The 17816-nt window shown below is 40.0% G+C and overlaps 1 protein-coding gene across 4 annotated transcripts in view; it reads left to right on the top strand.

Moving 5' to 3' along the window:
- plppr2a (phospholipid phosphatase related 2a) overlaps positions 1-17816 on the top strand; it is a 47617-nt gene that overhangs the window by 17746 nt on the left and 12055 nt on the right. For all 4 annotated transcript variants that reach the window (XM_061026536.1, XM_061026537.1, XM_061026535.1 and 1 more), the window contains exon 3: positions 10561-10749. In XM_061026536.1, coding sequence (XP_060882519.1) covers positions 10561-10749 — 189 coding nt within the window. The remainder of the gene's footprint in view (positions 1-10560; positions 10750-17816) is intronic.

The raw sequence follows: 17816 nt of genomic DNA, 5'->3' as shown, positions 1-17816 counted from the left end.
TCGCGTGCAGTGCGCCGACTTTACAGCACGAGTTCACGCAGCAGCCTTCAACCGTCCTTCTACTATTTGATACAATGGCTGAGGATTAGAGACGGAAGAGGAAGGTGATGGATGAAGCTAAGAAAAGAAAAAAAAAAAAAAAGAAAGAGTGACCGAGCGAGAAGCCAGACATAAACGTTTGTAACTATAAGCCTTACAAACCTTTCTAAAGTAGCATGTTACAAATTAGCCTCTCCAGTGTAACTATTTACCCACAGGCTGTAAACATCATGGCAACAGTTAGATGCACACATGCTTTCAGTTTGCAAACAACGGGCTGAAGAATATTATAGCCTTTTATGCCATGCTATAGAATGCAACTGTTGGAGTTCCTATTGCTGTCCACCCCTCAAAAAAAAAAAAAGTTCAGAAGTTCAGCCGACAAGATGAGTTGTCTCAGCACCTCTTGACTTGAAATGTCAACTATTAGAAGGCAGCCCCAATTATCATGTCGCATTACGTTTTTAAAAACTTCTTGCAAAGCAATATTGTACACACTCTGTTCAGTTACATAAAAAAAGGTGATTCCTCCTAAACCAGGCAGGAGGTTTAAAAAACAATACTTACAAAAATGAGCTAGAGAAGATGTCTACTGTTTTATCTGCAGCAGTGCTTCTCAACCTTTTTTCCCTGGAGCCTCCCTAACTAAGAAAAGCTGAGCCCCAAGAGGACCCACATGTAAAACGTCAATCACTGCTTTCAATATGTAAACCTAAATTGTATTTGTTTTCATTGATAAAATCCCAACAGAAGATGCATACACAAAAATGTTCTTGCCAACCTTTGTATAAACTACGGTTTACATTTAGTGTGTTGACATGGTTTTAGTTCTTATGTGCAAATCTTATTACGACAACCTCAGAGCAGATAAAGCCTTGTGCCCCATTTCTTTGCCTTTGAAATGTCTATCTGATGTTTTACTCAACAACAGTAATAGTAATGCTAACTTGTTGCTGACTTTGATAGCAGGTTATTCAAAGCTTTGTCTGGTGTTGACCAAGTAATGCTTGTCATAACTGTTGAAAGCTGCTGCCTGCCTTAAATAACATTATGCTAACAGGGAGCGTGAACTAAAACTTCAATACTGGGTCATTAAATCTTGGGAATTCATCATTTCAAGTGACCTCTCTCATATTAAATTGAGCTATTTTATTCAGTAAAAAGAACATATTGATAGAGCAGCCCAAACAAGCTTTTGAAGGCAGGCCCACAAGTTATTTGCCAAAGTCCACGGCTTTAATGGCAAACAGAACAATTAGCTTAGCCAGGACTGATTTATTATGTTTCAAGGTGTGTGAAAGGTGCTTTTTTGTGTCCACTTCCCTTTAGTCCCAATCTCAGCAGGGAGTCTCTTGTATCTAAAATGACTGATTAGAGATCAGTACAGACCACTGAGCTATTCCAACTCCTGCTGTGAAGCTGTAATTAGCGCTGACCGCTTTTCAGGTACCAGTTCACACACAAAAAAACAAACATTTGGAGGGCAGTAGCTCTGCGTTTGTAAAAGTGTGTCAGGGGATTTCTATTGTGTGATGAAAGGTAAGTAAGAGAAACACAGGACTGGAATGTGAGTGGGAGCACAGTGTGTGTGTAGGAGGGGTTGGGGGTTGTGCTGGCAAAGAGTTTGAAGGTAGGAATTATTTTTTTGGCTTAAGTTGCGGAAACACAATCCAACTCACTATAAAACAATACAAGGTCACATTCTGACGGGATCAAACATGTTCTTTTAATGTGAAGTAGAGGAAAGCAGAAACATCAGAGTTCAATCATTTATCAGGATTCTGAGCTGTGGACTCTGTCGGTGTGATGTGTGTCTTTTCAAACACAGAAACTTTAATTGTAGTGTTAACATCTAAACAAACACAACAAACAGAATGACCAAGAAGTCTTCCACACTGAAGATGGCTGTTTGTCCTGTAGGCAATTATGACAACTAATATGTGGATTTATATCATTCTTGTTGAAATTCATAAGCATGCCTATTTTTGCTAAGAGTTACATAAAAGGATACCACACTCAGGGGCGTGTCCATGGCTTGCCAGGAGTGGCATGGGCCCCCTTGAAATCTGATTGTCCACCCTGGGTGTCACCCCTAAACCCTAAATCCTAAATTAATGGCCATTTGCCATGTGAGAGGTGGAACTTCTGTTGAAATCAACTATTTGGATGTTTTGCTATTCCTATTCTGTTGTGTTACTTGTATACACAGAATTTGTAACACATGTATGATACTTTTGAAGTACATACCATTAGGGGGCGCCAGATGGCCTAGTGGTTATGTCAAGTGCACCCTGTATGGTGGCTATGGTCCTCGTCATAGTGGCCATGGGTTCGGATCCAACTTCGGCCCTTTCTTTCCCCACTCTCTCCTCCCAACATTTCCCGTCTCTCTTCAGCTGTCCTATCCAATAAATGCAAAATGCCCCAAAAAATATCTTTAAAAAACAGTACATACGATATATAAGACCATGTACATAGACGGCTGAAGTGTTTTTTTGTCTTTAATGTGTTTTTTGACCATCTGCTCACATTAAGAGTGATATTTACTATAATATTAAAAGTAATTTACAAACTCTCATGACTGACTGAGTAAATACGAATAATGCAACTAGTTTGTCAACAAACTACAAAAGAATTACAGATTTCAGATGGAACATTTGGGATGTCTTATGATTATATTTTACTGAATGAGACAACATCCCTGCTTTTACTTAATAATCAGGCTATATACAGTATATTCTTCTCTTCAATAAATAGTCATCGAATATGTTTTTAGACAAGGTTAAAATCCTTTTAAAAAGACAGGGGAGGTCAATTACTTTATTTAATCAAATGTAATATTTTTCAAAAGAAAATCACAGTTTATGCCTATGACGCTTTAGACGCCGTGAGGTGGAGACTCACTGATGCCTGAGTAGAAAATAGGACATAAGGGAGAAAAAAACTGGTTCAGTTTTTTTCGGCCAACACCCTCAGCTTTGCACCTGTTTCTTCTTCTACGTAATTAACATTCTACTAATATTTATGAGCTCTATAACCTCCTCCTTATTTGTACTGCATCTTTACTCTCTCTTCACGCCTTCCTCATTCTTCGATTTTATCAAACTGTTTCTTATCTTTCCTTTCTTTATTATACATTATTCTCTTCTATCAATTTCCTATCCCCTCCTTCCTTCCTGCTCCTCCAGGTTCCTTCTCCTCCCTCAGGACTCCTGTCATGCTGGCCATGTGCAGTGAAGTGTGTGTTGATGGTGGGCTTCTTAATGGACAGCATGTGTCTAACGGTAGACCCCCGTGTCTCACCGTCCTTCTGCTCTAAATCCTCCGTCCGTAAAACACAAAACTGCTCTTTCAGGCAACAAGGCTTTTAAAGCATCCAGGGACAGGACAGAACCTCCAGAGGAAGTGAGACACATTGACAGAGAAGGACAGACAGACTGAACGTCGCTTGTAAGAGCTTTGTTGTTGTAAAGTATCCTCTGGAGAACTAGCCTGCTAAATGTAACATATGAATACAAGTTTCTTATCATAAAACTATTTACTATTCTAACTTTGAGGAGCTTTCTAAAGAACGTCATACCTTCAGTACTTGTTTAATATTTTGTTGACCAGACATGACCAGATGACAACATTGTGTCACATGTTCATAGGAGCGTTAAAGGTCCCATATTATGTTTTTTCTGGTTTTATATGCTCTTTAGTGTGTTTTCCATGTATCCTGTGCATGTTTAAGCACATCTATGTGCATAAATTCAAAGTCCGTGGAAACGCGGCTTCTCCTACGTCCTCCTGTTAGCTACAGCATTAGCTTCATGTAACGCTCGGTTCTAGCCCCCCTCGAAAAAAAATTGTCAGTGTCACGTCTTGTCAGTGTGACATCACTGATCTAAGCCCATTGGCTCGTTGTGGCAAGCCCAGCAGCTCATGTTGCACGCCCATTAACTTCTGTAGCACGCACACGATATGCCGTAGCCTGCGGTAGCACAGTAGTGCTAAGGTGCTAATGTTTTTGCTTTCCGGCCCTCAGAGCCAGAGTGGCTGAGCGACTGACCAATTACGGCAGAGCCGACAGGCCGACCAATCAGACCAGACTTGGCACATGTGGGGACTCTGAACGTGGGCACTTCAGAGCCTTAGAGAGAGAGTCAGAAGCGAGCCGGTGCATGGAGCGGCAGTACATGAAAACAGACACTTTTTTTGAACTTTAGCTATTGTGAACATACTTTAGTAGGTACATAGATTAAATATAGGAACCCCAAAAAGGGCATAATATGGGCTCTTTAAGACCAAGTGGCAACCTCCAGTATTGTAAAATGAAGCCAATGGGGAAGTGCAAAATAATGCAGCTTGGCGAGTGTCCACTTGAGGCTGGCTTCAAAAGCCCTGGAATTCACATACAGACCCCATTCAAAAATGTGCGTTTTTACTGCATAAATTAACATGGTTACAGCCTGGCACAAAAAACAATATTGGTCTGATTAGTTCTTGTCCTCATTGGCACACTGTGCAGGGGGTGCATAACGCATCCGTTTTGATTTTATGAACGATAAGAGCATAGTTAGGCGCGTGTCTGACTTGATTGACGGGCGGTTTGTCAGTAGGCTAAAAACTCCACCTCAGCTCCACCTTTCAGTCTGTCCCTTTTTAGACTGAAAGTGAGGCTGAGACAGGAGTTCCAGCATGGAAGCTGTGGCCGATGAGCCCTGGAGCCCCCTGCAGTAACAGATGGGTGACGTAATCAAGGCTCAGTCCATTAATATTAACAGTCTATGTTTAAGAGAATTTGTACTAATACTAAACTTAGTGGAACATTCTTATCACATTAGTTTTCTCTGCAGTCATGTGAATATCCTGTGCACATAAAAACAAGACAATGCAACTTCTCATTGTAGTGTAAGATACCACTTGACTTTCAATGGGTTTCTTTCACAAGTCTTGACTGCTAATAACCTTGAATGGAGTGAGGATATCAGTTGCAACTAGTAAATGTTATCCTAACAAATCAGGGACATAATCTAGAGAAATCAACCACATGTTGATTAGTGAGGTCAACACACTGTACTGCATGTTCACATACAGCCCAAATGACCAAAAATCCCTTCCTTATAAATAAGCAAGAGAAAGGGAACAGTTGTGGACTAATATATTTAAATGCCCATTTGGTTGTATGAATTTGATCCATTTGGTGCATTTGTTTAAAAAAGTCAGATAATGATTTTATAACATTCATGTATGCAGGGAGCCAACAGCAGGTCGGACGATCATGGGTGTAACATAACTGGGTATTCCAGAAAAAGCCTGTGAATGCTCTTTGGTCCAGAAATAATGAATTCTGAAAACATTTTTAGCCCATCTTATGAGAACTAAATGGGTGCTGCTCTGTTGAAAGGCCCTATCCAGTATTCTTACTGCGTCCATGAGCTACACAGACAGAATTAATAACCCTGTTTAAGAAGCAGAAATTAAAAGCTTTGTTGCTAATCAAAATAAAGCTGCTAGCTGTACGGCTACAGGGATGTCCTTAGAAAATGATGAAAGTTGTAATTATGACAGTAAATCAAAAGTGATCATCATGAGTTGTTGTATTTTACCTTTGTTTTGTACCTTGTGGTCAACTTTCTATTTTCTGTGAATGTAATTTTAACATAATATAAATGTGTAGAGTTTAAACACAAACATGAGGATCTAAGAGTGCTCTAAAATCTAAAGCTCTGTGCTGTGTAAGTTCATTCCTAGGTAACACAGACTGCACTATATTTAGATACGTGTTCAGCACAAAAACTCCCTTCATATTAATAAAGAATTAATACTGTTCATCAAATATGGCCAACCTTGTAACGCTGTTCATCCGTGCTTGTGAGGAAAAAGATTCAGATTTATGCAAGGCTGGCATATTTTCTATCCAGGTTAAGAGAAGGAGGACGGGAGATTATATTTTAAGAGCCGCAGTGGCAGGTCCTTCACATGCCGCCGGCTGTTGCTGTTCCCTGAACTCGTTCCCACAGTGTTCTCAAAATGGCCCAATCCCTCTGCGCCGTGTTTTCAGTAGTCTTGATGTCACCGCTGTTGTAAAGCCTTGCTGCCTCTTGGCGTCATCGATGTGAAGGAACTGTTGGAGTGATGAGTGTAACACGGAGAATGACTGAAACAGCTGAGACACAGGGGGGTGATTTTAATGGTGAAATGTGTGATGGGTGGACGGGGGGAGACGAGGCTGAGCTAATTTTTAAAGGCAAGAGAGGACCTGGAGCGGCTTAAAGAGAAACAGAAAGTGACAATTCTCTTCTGGTACACCGAGGTATCAGGTTAAACAGGAACGTCTTAGTCTGGAGGGCTTTTGGTGTTAACTAAATGATTCTTGTCATGTATTGTCCTTCTGTTTTATTGTATTTATTTATCAATGTTAAATGCTACAATTGACCAAATTTCGTCCACCAAGTATACCTGTGTTCTTCAGAAATATTATAGCTTACACTTGTTAAACATACGGTATACTACAATACAATTCAGTGATGAATTCATCTTACATAAAGATGAAGTCATCACAACATAAAAAGACACAAAACACAATTTCAGTTATTGAATTTCCCCATTACATCTTATCTTGCTACATTTTCTCTTGCTTATTTGTCTTGTCAGAGAGCAGCATCACATCATCTGCATAGTTTCTATTTGAAGACTTGTCGAGGATGTCTCTGATGTGGAATAAAAAGGTGTGGTGTTTCAGTCACTTCAGCGGGCTAATTTAAATTCCGACGTAGAGACAGCTCAGTCCTTAATATGTTCACTTTGTTACTCACCGTTTGTCTTCCATTCGTCAAAGATCAGTCATGAGGACCAGATAAGCCCTCTTGATTTATCCCTGATGAGCTCTCTTATACTTCCCCTCAGAGATCAATAACACTCTTTTCCTGTTAGACTTGTTGCATGTGTCAGGAGAATGTGGAAGGACGGGAAGCTTTTCAAAATGTCATGAAAGCTGAAATAATTGAGCAGATTTAATGTCAGTAAGTAATGGAACATAAGTGTGGTAATGCGTGATAATCTGGCAGGTATTAAGAATATATTACATGTGGTGATGATTTGAAGGCAGGCTTAGAGGGAGATGATGACATCTTAGGAAAGATGGATGACACTCTTCAGTCTTTACACTTTAACACGCAGCATCAGGTCCCTCTGTGACAGCTCCAGAATCAGACCTTTCATCTTGCCTGCACTCTTTTTACTGCTATTGATTTCCTTTTACATATCCCACTATGTTGAGTTATTCCCTCTAAAGCAGGTCACCCGCTCTGTTCTGATGAGAGGTCAAGACAGAAGGGGGGGGGGGGGGGGGGACAATACAGGCGTCATAGTGTGATGACAACAAGCAGAAGAGTGTGAGTGAGTGCTTAAATGTGAGCAGGGGGAAGTGAGAAAGTTGTCAGTGTGAAGCTGAGGTCACCCACAAAACAAAATCCATGAACAGTAGGTCAAAATCTGGGCTGCACAGTGGTAAGTGTTGTTTCCTAACAAAAAGATGGTACCAATGGTTCAAATCCCTGGCTGTGCAGGTGCCTTTCTATGTAGAGTTTGCATGTTCTCCTTGTGCACGCACGCAAAGTATAAAGACATGTTTGTTGGAAAATTGCCGGTAGGTATGAATGTGTGTGCGGCTGCTTGTCTGTCTCTGAATATCAGTTACAACCTGGACTGGTCGCCAGTACAGCTGCTCATCCCCAAACGGGATAAGCAGTATAGATAAAGGATGGATGGATGGATGGTCCAAGTCTGTGTTGTTTTTATGTAACAAAAATATGGTGGAGTTATCCAGATTATCATTGAGCCATTTTTTTCTCTATCCACTTTATTCACGTGCATGAGCAACTGTTGAGAAAAACACAAGGCTACTCCATTCGGTAAAAATACACAAAACAACCAGAAATAAATGAATAAATTATAATCAACTAAGATAAAATAATTATTGTAACATTCTTTGATTTCCATGAAAAAAAAACGGATATTACATTCTCAGCCTCTTTTCCACTCTTGAGCAAAGTCAGTTAATGCCACATGCCGACAAACACAGTTTCTTTTTACAGTACACTAGCATAGCAAGCTACACCTCAGCCCCTTTTTGCACACATACCTCATCAAATTAAGCCTTTTCTAAGTTGCTTTTAGAATGTAAACATATAAACTAAAGCTCACAATCGAGAAATGGATTTACAGTATACAGTAGCTAGTGAGTCAGATCCAGTCATAATATGCTGGGTAAACGCTACGCTAACAAACAGGAAAACAAGAGTAGCCGCCATGAGTCACTCCAAATCAAACACCCCATCTCACACAAAGCAACCAATCAAAGAGGTCTCATCAGGGGAGTGAACAGCATTTTACCTCTACCGTGCTCATGCACAAATAAAAAGCATACAGATATACAAGCTGCTGCTTTGATTTCTGTTGATTACTGTAATGACACCGCTCCACACGGACTTCAACAATACCTTCTTAAAATGACAGAACAATAAAAAAGCTTATTCTGAGTCTTTTACTTCACCATGGCAACCAAATCTAGAAAAAAAAATCTTTAATGAGGCAAAAATGGAGGACGATTTCATACAAGGAAATAAATAGAAGAGAAGAAAACAGTGTTATAAATGAAATCACCTGTCCTCCTGTGTGGGCACACGTGAGTCTGTGGTTTTAAGTGTGCATGCTTTTTTGTGATAGTTGGATTGCATTTCTAGATATTTACACCGTTCTTGTTCTGCAGAGAAGCAGCTGTGTTTGTTTAGCCGTCAGAGGTTAGCAACTCTGAGCTCCACATAGAGCTTCTAACTGTCACTCTACCTCTCCACCTTCTCAGTGTTAAAACATGTCATTCTGTCCTATTGTTTAAAACTTTTCATTAAAGCAAAAGTTCGTAAAAATGTGTGTTGCCTCAAAGGTCATAAAAGAGAATTTCTGAGGGGAAAAAGGTCAGGACAACTTTTTATATGGCAAACACTGATCTTTTGAACTTCCAGCAGTCACAGATATGAAAAAAAAAATGCCATTTAACACTGCGCTTTGATAACCAGCAGGATACTCACTTTGTCTGTTCATTATTTGGTACTGAACAGGTAGTGCACAGAGAAATGTCATTTTTTTTAACCCGAAACTTTCCTGTTTCCTGTTGCAGCAATTGTATAGGTCTGTAAATGTGAAACAAAACAGTAGCACAAAACAATGAGCTTAAAGACACTAAAAGGCTCAGTTGAGCTGAGAAGAATAAGGCTGGTCAGTAAAACACAACAATGCAGATAAAAGCGGATAAATCAGTGCTGTTAATGCTGCTCTACTGGTTGAGCCTCATTAGTTTTTACATTTATAAATACATTCAGGTCCTCAAATTCAAGTCATTTAAACACATTTTTTCTTACAATTTACAAATGCAAAATATTGTACAGCCTCGTGGAGGCACAGCCAGTGCTCTAATTATCCCGACATCAGTACTTTTAGATAACCTTTTGTGGCGACACTATTGCTTCCACCATTTTTGACTTTATGTTCCTAAACTAAAAAGGATTCGTACCATTTTGATGAGATGGGGTAACATTTGATAATGACTGCATTTTACTGTCTTGTTCATAATAAAATATGTTATTGTGTTGACTTTATATGTTGAGTTCAAAATGATATATATTCATATTCATATTGAAATCCAACAAGGTGTTTTTGCCTGCATGAAATGTGAACTTAGTATAGTTTGTTGACAAACTAGTTGCATTGTTTGTATTTTTATTATTTTATGATTCTTTTTTTTTTGGCATTTATCTTTTTATGCAGATGTGAACAGATGGTAAAAAAAAACACATTGAAGACAAAAACACACTTCATCCTCTTATTCACATGACCTTACAACCACACACATACACACACACACACACACACACACACACACACACACACACACACACACACACACACACACACACACACACATTATCTATAAATATACCCACAGCTCAACTGTAGTAGATTTCAGTGTTGGCAGCAGAAAAGCTGCACCCCCTTTCTCTCTCAACTTCCCACCTCCCTCCCTATCTCCATCTCTCTGTCTATATCTCGCACTCAGAGTCCCGCTCTCTCTCTCTCTTTCTCTCTCACTGCTCTCTGAGTCTCTTGCTCACTCCCTGAGCAGTTCTCTGCTATTAGGTCTTGCGGAGCACTCTTTTATTCTTTGTTTTGTTCTCATTTTCATCTCTTGAAGAGCGAGCCTCCTCCTGCAGATTTCCTTTTCTCTTTCTCGTCTCCTTTTCCCCTCTTTTACTCGGATCCAAACACTGAACCTCTCACTCTAAGTCACTCTTGCTCCATATTTCCTATGCATGTACCCGTGGCTGAGGGGGACAGGGACTTGACTCTCTCCCCCTCCTCTCTACTTCTTCTCCTTCTTCTTCTTCTTCCTTTTCCTCTTCCACCTCCGCCGCCTCTCCATCCTCCGCTTCATCCCTCGTCCTCTCACTTCTTAACGGAGGGATCATGTTCTATTTCCAGCTGGTGATCATGGCTGGGACTGTGCTGCTGGCTTACTACTTTGAGTACACGGACACGTTTCCTGTGCACATCCAGGGCTTCTTCTGCTACGACAAGACATTCTCCAAGCCCTACCCGGGTCCGGACGACACCAGCAAGATCCCCCCTGTGCTCATCTACTCGCTCGTCACAGCCGTGCCTACCCTCACGGTAAGTGTTGGTTGTATATTTGAGTGTGGAAGTAAAAATTGAGAGTTAACAGTTGGTGCTTGAGAGAAGCGTGTAAGTCGATATATGCTCACTGGATGCTGAAAAGAGTGCAGATCAAAGAAGTATAAAAGCTGACAAAGTTGAAGTTGTGTGTTTGGATTGTTTTCTGCGGCACAGAGCGTAGAGGAGAGCTTTCCCTTTCTATTTCAAATGATTTGTGAGTTTTCTTGTGATGAATCATCTCTGGCGAGTGTGTGCTGCGCCACTGACAAAGTGAGCAGATTGGAAGGCTTCATGGACATGACCCCCTCCATCCTTTGTGTGACAGGTGTGTGTCCGAGTTTGCGTGTGTACGAAGGTGTGTATGCAGCGAGAGAAAAACCGAGACAAAATCCAACCCAGGCGACACAGACATATATTTGAATGGGCAGCCAGGTCATCGGGGGGGGGGGGGGGGGGGGGAGAGAGTACTCCTGGATAAACTGGCAGAAAGTAGCACAACATCACACACAATAGATACAGAGTGATGATATCACGAAGATTGTGTTTGAAAAGAAAATCAGGCGATGATAGATGAGAACAAGAAAGGTAAAAAAAAGGGGGGGGGGGGGGGGGGGGGGTTCTTGTGTGTGTGTACATGAGGGTAGCTGTTGATCCCCAAGTGGGCCAAAAGGCAGGGAGCGTGAACAGCACAACACCTGGCACCGAATTAGAGCACACACACAATCCTCAGCAGCTTAAATGCCCAAAAGATTAACAAAGAAAACACAACAGATAGACTACTGCAACAATGCAAAAAAGACAGATAACCTAACTGGATTTCATGCACAGACAAAACCACAGCCTGCTAACAATGCAGAGACAATTGCAGCAGAAAACCGAAACGGATCCTTTTTTTTTGGTTTGGCCGTGTAAAATTCTCACATGTCTCACAACCACATTAAAGCCGGACAAGTTGACAAGAAGCTACAGTATGTAAGGACTTTGATCTATTTACAACAATAGCAAACAGGTTTGTACAAGTGTGTCAGTGTAAGCACGACATTTATTTGGTTGTGTCAATTCTTCTTACCTGTAGAGCACATTGAAAAACAACATGAGATGACCGAACGCTCTTTAAAGTGTCGGCATATATGTGGTCAGACACAGCTTGAGTAGGACTACACACAATCAAAATAGGTGTGTTAGCTGGGGAGGTGCCAGTTCACTTCCCTGAGCTCTGCCCTTCAGCAAGGCACCGAACCGCGCACACCATCTCAGGAGCGCTCGCTGTGGGCTGCCCCCTCACTCTCACATCTCTCCATTAGTGCAAGTCCATAGGATCCTGTTTGTGCATGTGTGTGTATTTCAGCCAGTGTGTGTAGCATGTTCAGCAACTGACAACAATCCTCTCGTGGGATTAATTAAGTATATCTAAATAACAATAAAAAGAAGGGTACAGAGGCTGTAGTCCTTGAAGCGGGATGGTTAGTTTGTATGTCCCGTGTAGAGAAGCTGTAGACCGTGAAGCAGGTGGGCGGGGTTTGATCGGACCTGTTCCTCCTCCTGCATGTCATTCCCCACTCTCTCTCTCTCTCTCTCTCCGATCGTTCTCTCTATCTACTGCCCTGTCTCTCATAACGGCATAAAAATCCCAAAAAAATCTAAAAAAGAAAAATCTATACCAAATATCATGTACTGAAAGACATATAATAAGTAATCTAGGATAGTAGTGAGAAAAGAGGGTAGGATCATATTATAATCTATCGTCTTAACGGGCAGTCAAATTATTTTTAGAAGTTATTTTATTTTTTAAGTTATACATTTTAAGTGTTTGGTGCAATACCCCTTATGGAGAATATTCATCCAGAACAAATGGTAAAATAATTAGTTTTGATCATTAAACTAACAAAGCAGTTTGTTTTTTTAAACCTGACATTATTAGTCTTAAGCATGAACTCAATTATTGCATGAACTTTAAACTAGGGTTGGAAATGTATTTTAGAAATCCTTTTTTTTTAAAAGAAGCTATCTGTGATTTTTGCTTCCAGTAATAAAAACCCTAAAATATGTCTCAATTTGAGTTCCTTCAATCTCAATCATCTTTATTTATCCATAAGTTAAATCTAGCAAACTTGTTGCACAATGATATCCGACCCAAACTGCATTTGAACTCAAAGCTTAATCAAGTCCTGTGTGTGACTGGTTTGATAAAACCCTCACATCTCTGATTACTCTTCTCTGATGTTTGCCATAAATATAGTGTTTAGACATATTGGGAAGTGGGTTTATGTATATAATGCATGTGAGAGCCTTACTGCTCAATACAATATAATAATGATGAAGACAAGAATTATTCCCAGCCCCAATAATTTAAGTATAGTTTTAGTTTCATCAAGTTAAATCTAAATCCTGAACCTGCCTTTTATGATTGTGATCTATGAGTGGTCTTTAAAGCACAGAGCTACAATCACTTCCAATCCAGGGCCAGAGCAGACCTTAAAAGCTGCTCCAGCTGAGAATAAATCACTTTAGACGTTGATCTGGGTCAGAGCACAATACTTATACCAGCAAGTCGGCCTTAACCTGTGCTGACAGAGGCTTTGGTGTGTGTAACAAGCAGCAAGGTAGATCACAGCAGTAACTGTTTGTGATAGCTGCGGTCTGGAGAAAATGGGCTTTTGCCTTTTGCTTCTGCTTTCCAGAGGGTTTAAACCCCGTCTTTATAGCACTGAAGAAAATCAGGTGTGTAAAATACTCTGACTGCTGATTGGAGTTTGCTAGGACTAATAGATTCGAGCCTGCTGGGCTGGATCGTTGCAGGTAGCCAGAGCAGTGTTTGGGTCCATGCCAGAATCCTCCAAGTCCTAAAAGAGGCGCTCCAGCTCTCTGTCAGCTTCCAGAAGGGTCCGAACATTTAATTAAAATCATCAATCACCTTTATGAATTTTCTGAACAAGGTGATAATCCATGCTTGGAGACCCAGCTCAGTGTGTTTGACACAGTATGTCTGCATGTGTGCCATTTGTTAACTGAACTTATTCTACCCTGAGTATTTATATTTATTCAGGTTTGTTAGTTTTTGGCTATTTGTACTTATGACTCTTGATGTTTTGTTTGAATCAGTCATAGCCAGTAGTCCAAACAAAAGAACAAAATGCACATATCTACTTTGAGTTTCTAAAGTTGGTTAGAAAAGTTCCAAAAACTAAAGGACCTATCAGTTTACACCTCAACACATACAGTTGACAGATGTAATTGTGGTGCTGTTGAATCGTATTTTGAGCAGTGTCACCTGAACATGTACAGCCTATTAACAGCTGTACAGTAAGGGTGTTTAATGCATGTAGTACTCGACTGCATTGTGAAAGCTACTTCTTTGTGTTGTGTTGAGGCTTCACTTCAAGACACGATGACATCACTGCTGGACAAGATGACATGTTAAATAACTGACCGAAGTGAATAACAGACACTCTGTTAAATATATATAAATATATAAACACTTTTTAACAATTGTAAGGTACTCACCTTTAAATGCATGTGTGTAAAGAACCAGATCGTGGGATGTATTGCACTACTGACAAATAAAAAATACTCTTGAAGCCCCCCCAAAAAATCACATGTAGAGCCAGGGAAACCCATGGGATTACTTAAGGCTTACTTAAGGCACACTAGCAGTGAGAAAGGGATTTAACTATGTCCTTTATTGGTTTAAGGCAGATCTTGTTATATAATCACAACAAGAAAACACAGATTACAGTAATTTAATTTAATTGCACTGGGTCTTCCACGGTGTTGCTAAAAAATATATAGATATTGTTGTAGTTGGTTGAAAATGTCAGATTTCATTGATTCTATTGGAAAGCTTTTTTTTTTTTTTAAAGAGGAATTTTCTGAAAAAGCTTTTTTTTTTTTTTTAGGTGATTTGATTGCATAAAGCATGGACACAAACTCATTGACAACTGTCAGATTTGACAATCTATCTAGGAAAATGTTGCTTCTTTTATAACACTTAAAATTCCCAACACAGCCACACACTTCAGTTTGCTTCACTTTAAAGACATCTTGAAAGTTTGCCTAATGGAGCTTGTAAACCAGTTAAGCCTGGGATTAATTCATTTATCTTGCACAGATATAATCTGTCAGTACGTGCATGAATTGTGTGTCCCTGCTCCTCTTAATCCTTCCTTTGATCAGTTTAGTTTTTTTCTCTCCTTCACTTTTTTTCTTAACCTCTGTTTCGTGTCTCTCCTCCACAGTCTTCTCTATTTAGGTCTTGCCTTTTCTGACTACTCCTCACACCTTTCTCACCTTCCAATTAACACATAATCTGATAGTTCTCAGCTTCACAGTTCACAGTTCTGGGCTACAGTGAGTGACTCAAAAGAGACTCTGACCAGAAGCCTTTATCCCACTTTTAGCTATTGTCCTATTATGACGAGAAGTCATGTATGCGGCTGAATGTATACTAAAATATAAAGGCTCATTTGTCAACATATGAAAATATTTAAATTGCAATTTAAATTTAACAGGTTAGATGTAGGTCATAAGGAATTATTCTTCTTGTAAATTGAAAAAGACTCCTTACTTATATTTTGAATAAATCAATTAAATGGATGCATTTTTGACCTTTTATCAAAGAAATGAGCAAGATTGAGTCATTAGTGAAATAATTGAACATTCTTGTTACCCATGAACTGACACTGTATTTTTTTACGTGTCCTTTCTTTGACCTAAGAGCAAGTTTGGGACGTATGTAAGTACGTTGTCACAGAGGTGTCCTGTCAGCATCCTCACAACATTGCTCAATCATTATATCAGTGAACTGACATTAAACTGTGCCAGGCCTCACCCTGGGGGGGAACCATGACCAAACACCCACCCTTAAAAGTAAACTCTCACATTCATGCACAATTGCACAGACATGGATCAGTGCGCTCTCCCCTGCCCCCCCCCCCCCCCTCTCTTTCTCTCTCTCTCTCTCTCTCTCTCAAGTTTTTGTCTTTCAGTTTTCATCGCTCTCTGTCTTATTTATTTACCTGATTTACCTGATTGTTATTTTCAAACACAGGCTTACACACACACATGCGCACAGTCTAGGCCAGAGTGCCTTGAACCCAGCTTAATGCGACAGATGGCAGGGTGGGCTCCATGGTGGGAGAGGGGACATTTTAGCTTGGACACTGGGAGCATATGTGGCTTGGTGAAGGTTTCTCGCCTTTACCCTTGACTGTTCTAAATCATTCTGCAATGGAAAGGTAAAAGAGGAAAGCTATGATAAGAGGAGGGATGGGGTTAGTGCAGGGTCAAAGTTGCATCATTGTAGGAGAAATTGAGAAAGGGAGAATATCCCAAAATAAGAATAGATTAAATCACATCTTAGAGAGAAAAATATTTTTCTTCACTGAACATTAAAGTTTCTCTATCTGCTCTGACTATCTCTGCTTCTCCTATCTACACAGAAGTATAATTTTACACAGTCTGCAGTGCCTCTACACTGCCTAGGACACAATCACAGCTCTGATCTAATGATAATAACTCCTCTACATAAAGCAGCATAGGACACCAGATCATTTTTTATGTTTGTAATATCAGAAAAATCGTAATTTTTTATGTTATATTTCCTGTCACCTGAATCCTCGCTTTTACCCCTTTCTAGCATGTCCACAGCTCAGATAATATTCTGTCCTTGGCTTTTGTGTCCAAGCAAAGCAATGGAAATTTATTTTTCATTTATTTTAAGGAGAAAAAATTTTAATTCATTAATTCTGATACAAAAATATAACCATCTGCAATTCAAACTCCAATATGTCTCAATTGTATCCCTGAGTAATTTGATGCATGTATAGATTAAATTAGATTAAAGGTTATACATCCTGATGAAACAGGAAGTGATCTGTATCGCAGCATGACGGTGCCTTTCATTGAAATGCTAACACTCTGAGATATCATTACTGACTGAAAATTTCTTTGAACAGAAAATGACGCCACTGTGCAGCATCTTACTTTGTGCAAAATCACCCATTCATTATGTTTATGATTCATGTTAGGGTTATGTAGATCCAGCGTGGGAACTGTGGACTTGACTGCTAACCAAATTCCAGTATCAGTTACATCACAAGATCAGCAGAACACAAATGGTACAATGCCATGCTTGAGTAGCTAATTTTCCGGGGAAAAGGGTAGACATGAGGAATCATTTCCAGAAAATGTCTTATATCTCATCCATCACTGAAGGTAGATTCAGGTATAACTGAGGGATGACCAAGAGGCCAGCGACATAAACTAAGGATGGAGGGAATAGTCAGATGACTGATACACAGGAAGGCAGAAACAGCTTTGAGTCTAAGTGTCCCATCCATGCAGATTTGTAAGGGGGGAAATGACAGATTAGAAAAGAGAGCAGCAATCTGGATAAAAATGGTTGAAAAAAAAAAATAACCTCCTCTCACTGAGAGAAAACAATAAAAGGTAATAGAGGATAGGGGAAGTGTGATGAAAAGAAGGAGATTAGTAAATCTGCAAAACCACAAAGATTAGTTTGTGTGTCTGTAAAGTGTATAACAAAAAAGTCTGTTTTAGAGTATACCTCTGTAGTATTTAAGTGTATGTGAGCGGGCTAACAGTGGTTACCATGTGCAGTTAAACTCAATGAAAGGAGCCACATCCCTGTGCATAAATGTGTTATTGAGATCAGTGTGCATGAATGCTTTGCTTGTGCGCATCTATGTGGTGTGCGCCCATTCACGCATGAATGGGATCATGGTCTTCTCTCAGCAGTCATCCTTCATCATGTCTGCGCATTGAAATAAATGCTGGCTTCTTTATTCTGTGTGTGTTTTCACTCAGTCTCCTATTAGCAGCCATTCTCTCTGTGTGAGAGCAACATGCAAGTGAAGCTGACGGTGATCCTGATGTACTCAGACAGGTGCAGTGTCTTTTGTATCATCCATCAACCCAAATCATACACATACACTGCATTGCAGAGATTGAGGACGTTGCAGATGATGTCAGGTAATGGGATGCTAGTGACAGGTCGGCATCTCTTTGTTCTTTGCACATGAATAACCTTACTATTCTTGTCAGGA

This window comes from Labrus mixtus, chromosome 20 (genome assembly GCF_963584025.1).
Source record: "Labrus mixtus chromosome 20, fLabMix1.1, whole genome shotgun sequence".
NCBI lineage: Eukaryota > Metazoa > Chordata > Actinopteri > Labriformes > Labridae > Labrus > Labrus mixtus.
The sequence above is the reverse complement of the archived record's forward strand: the minus strand, read 5'-3'. Positions and strand labels throughout refer to the sequence as shown.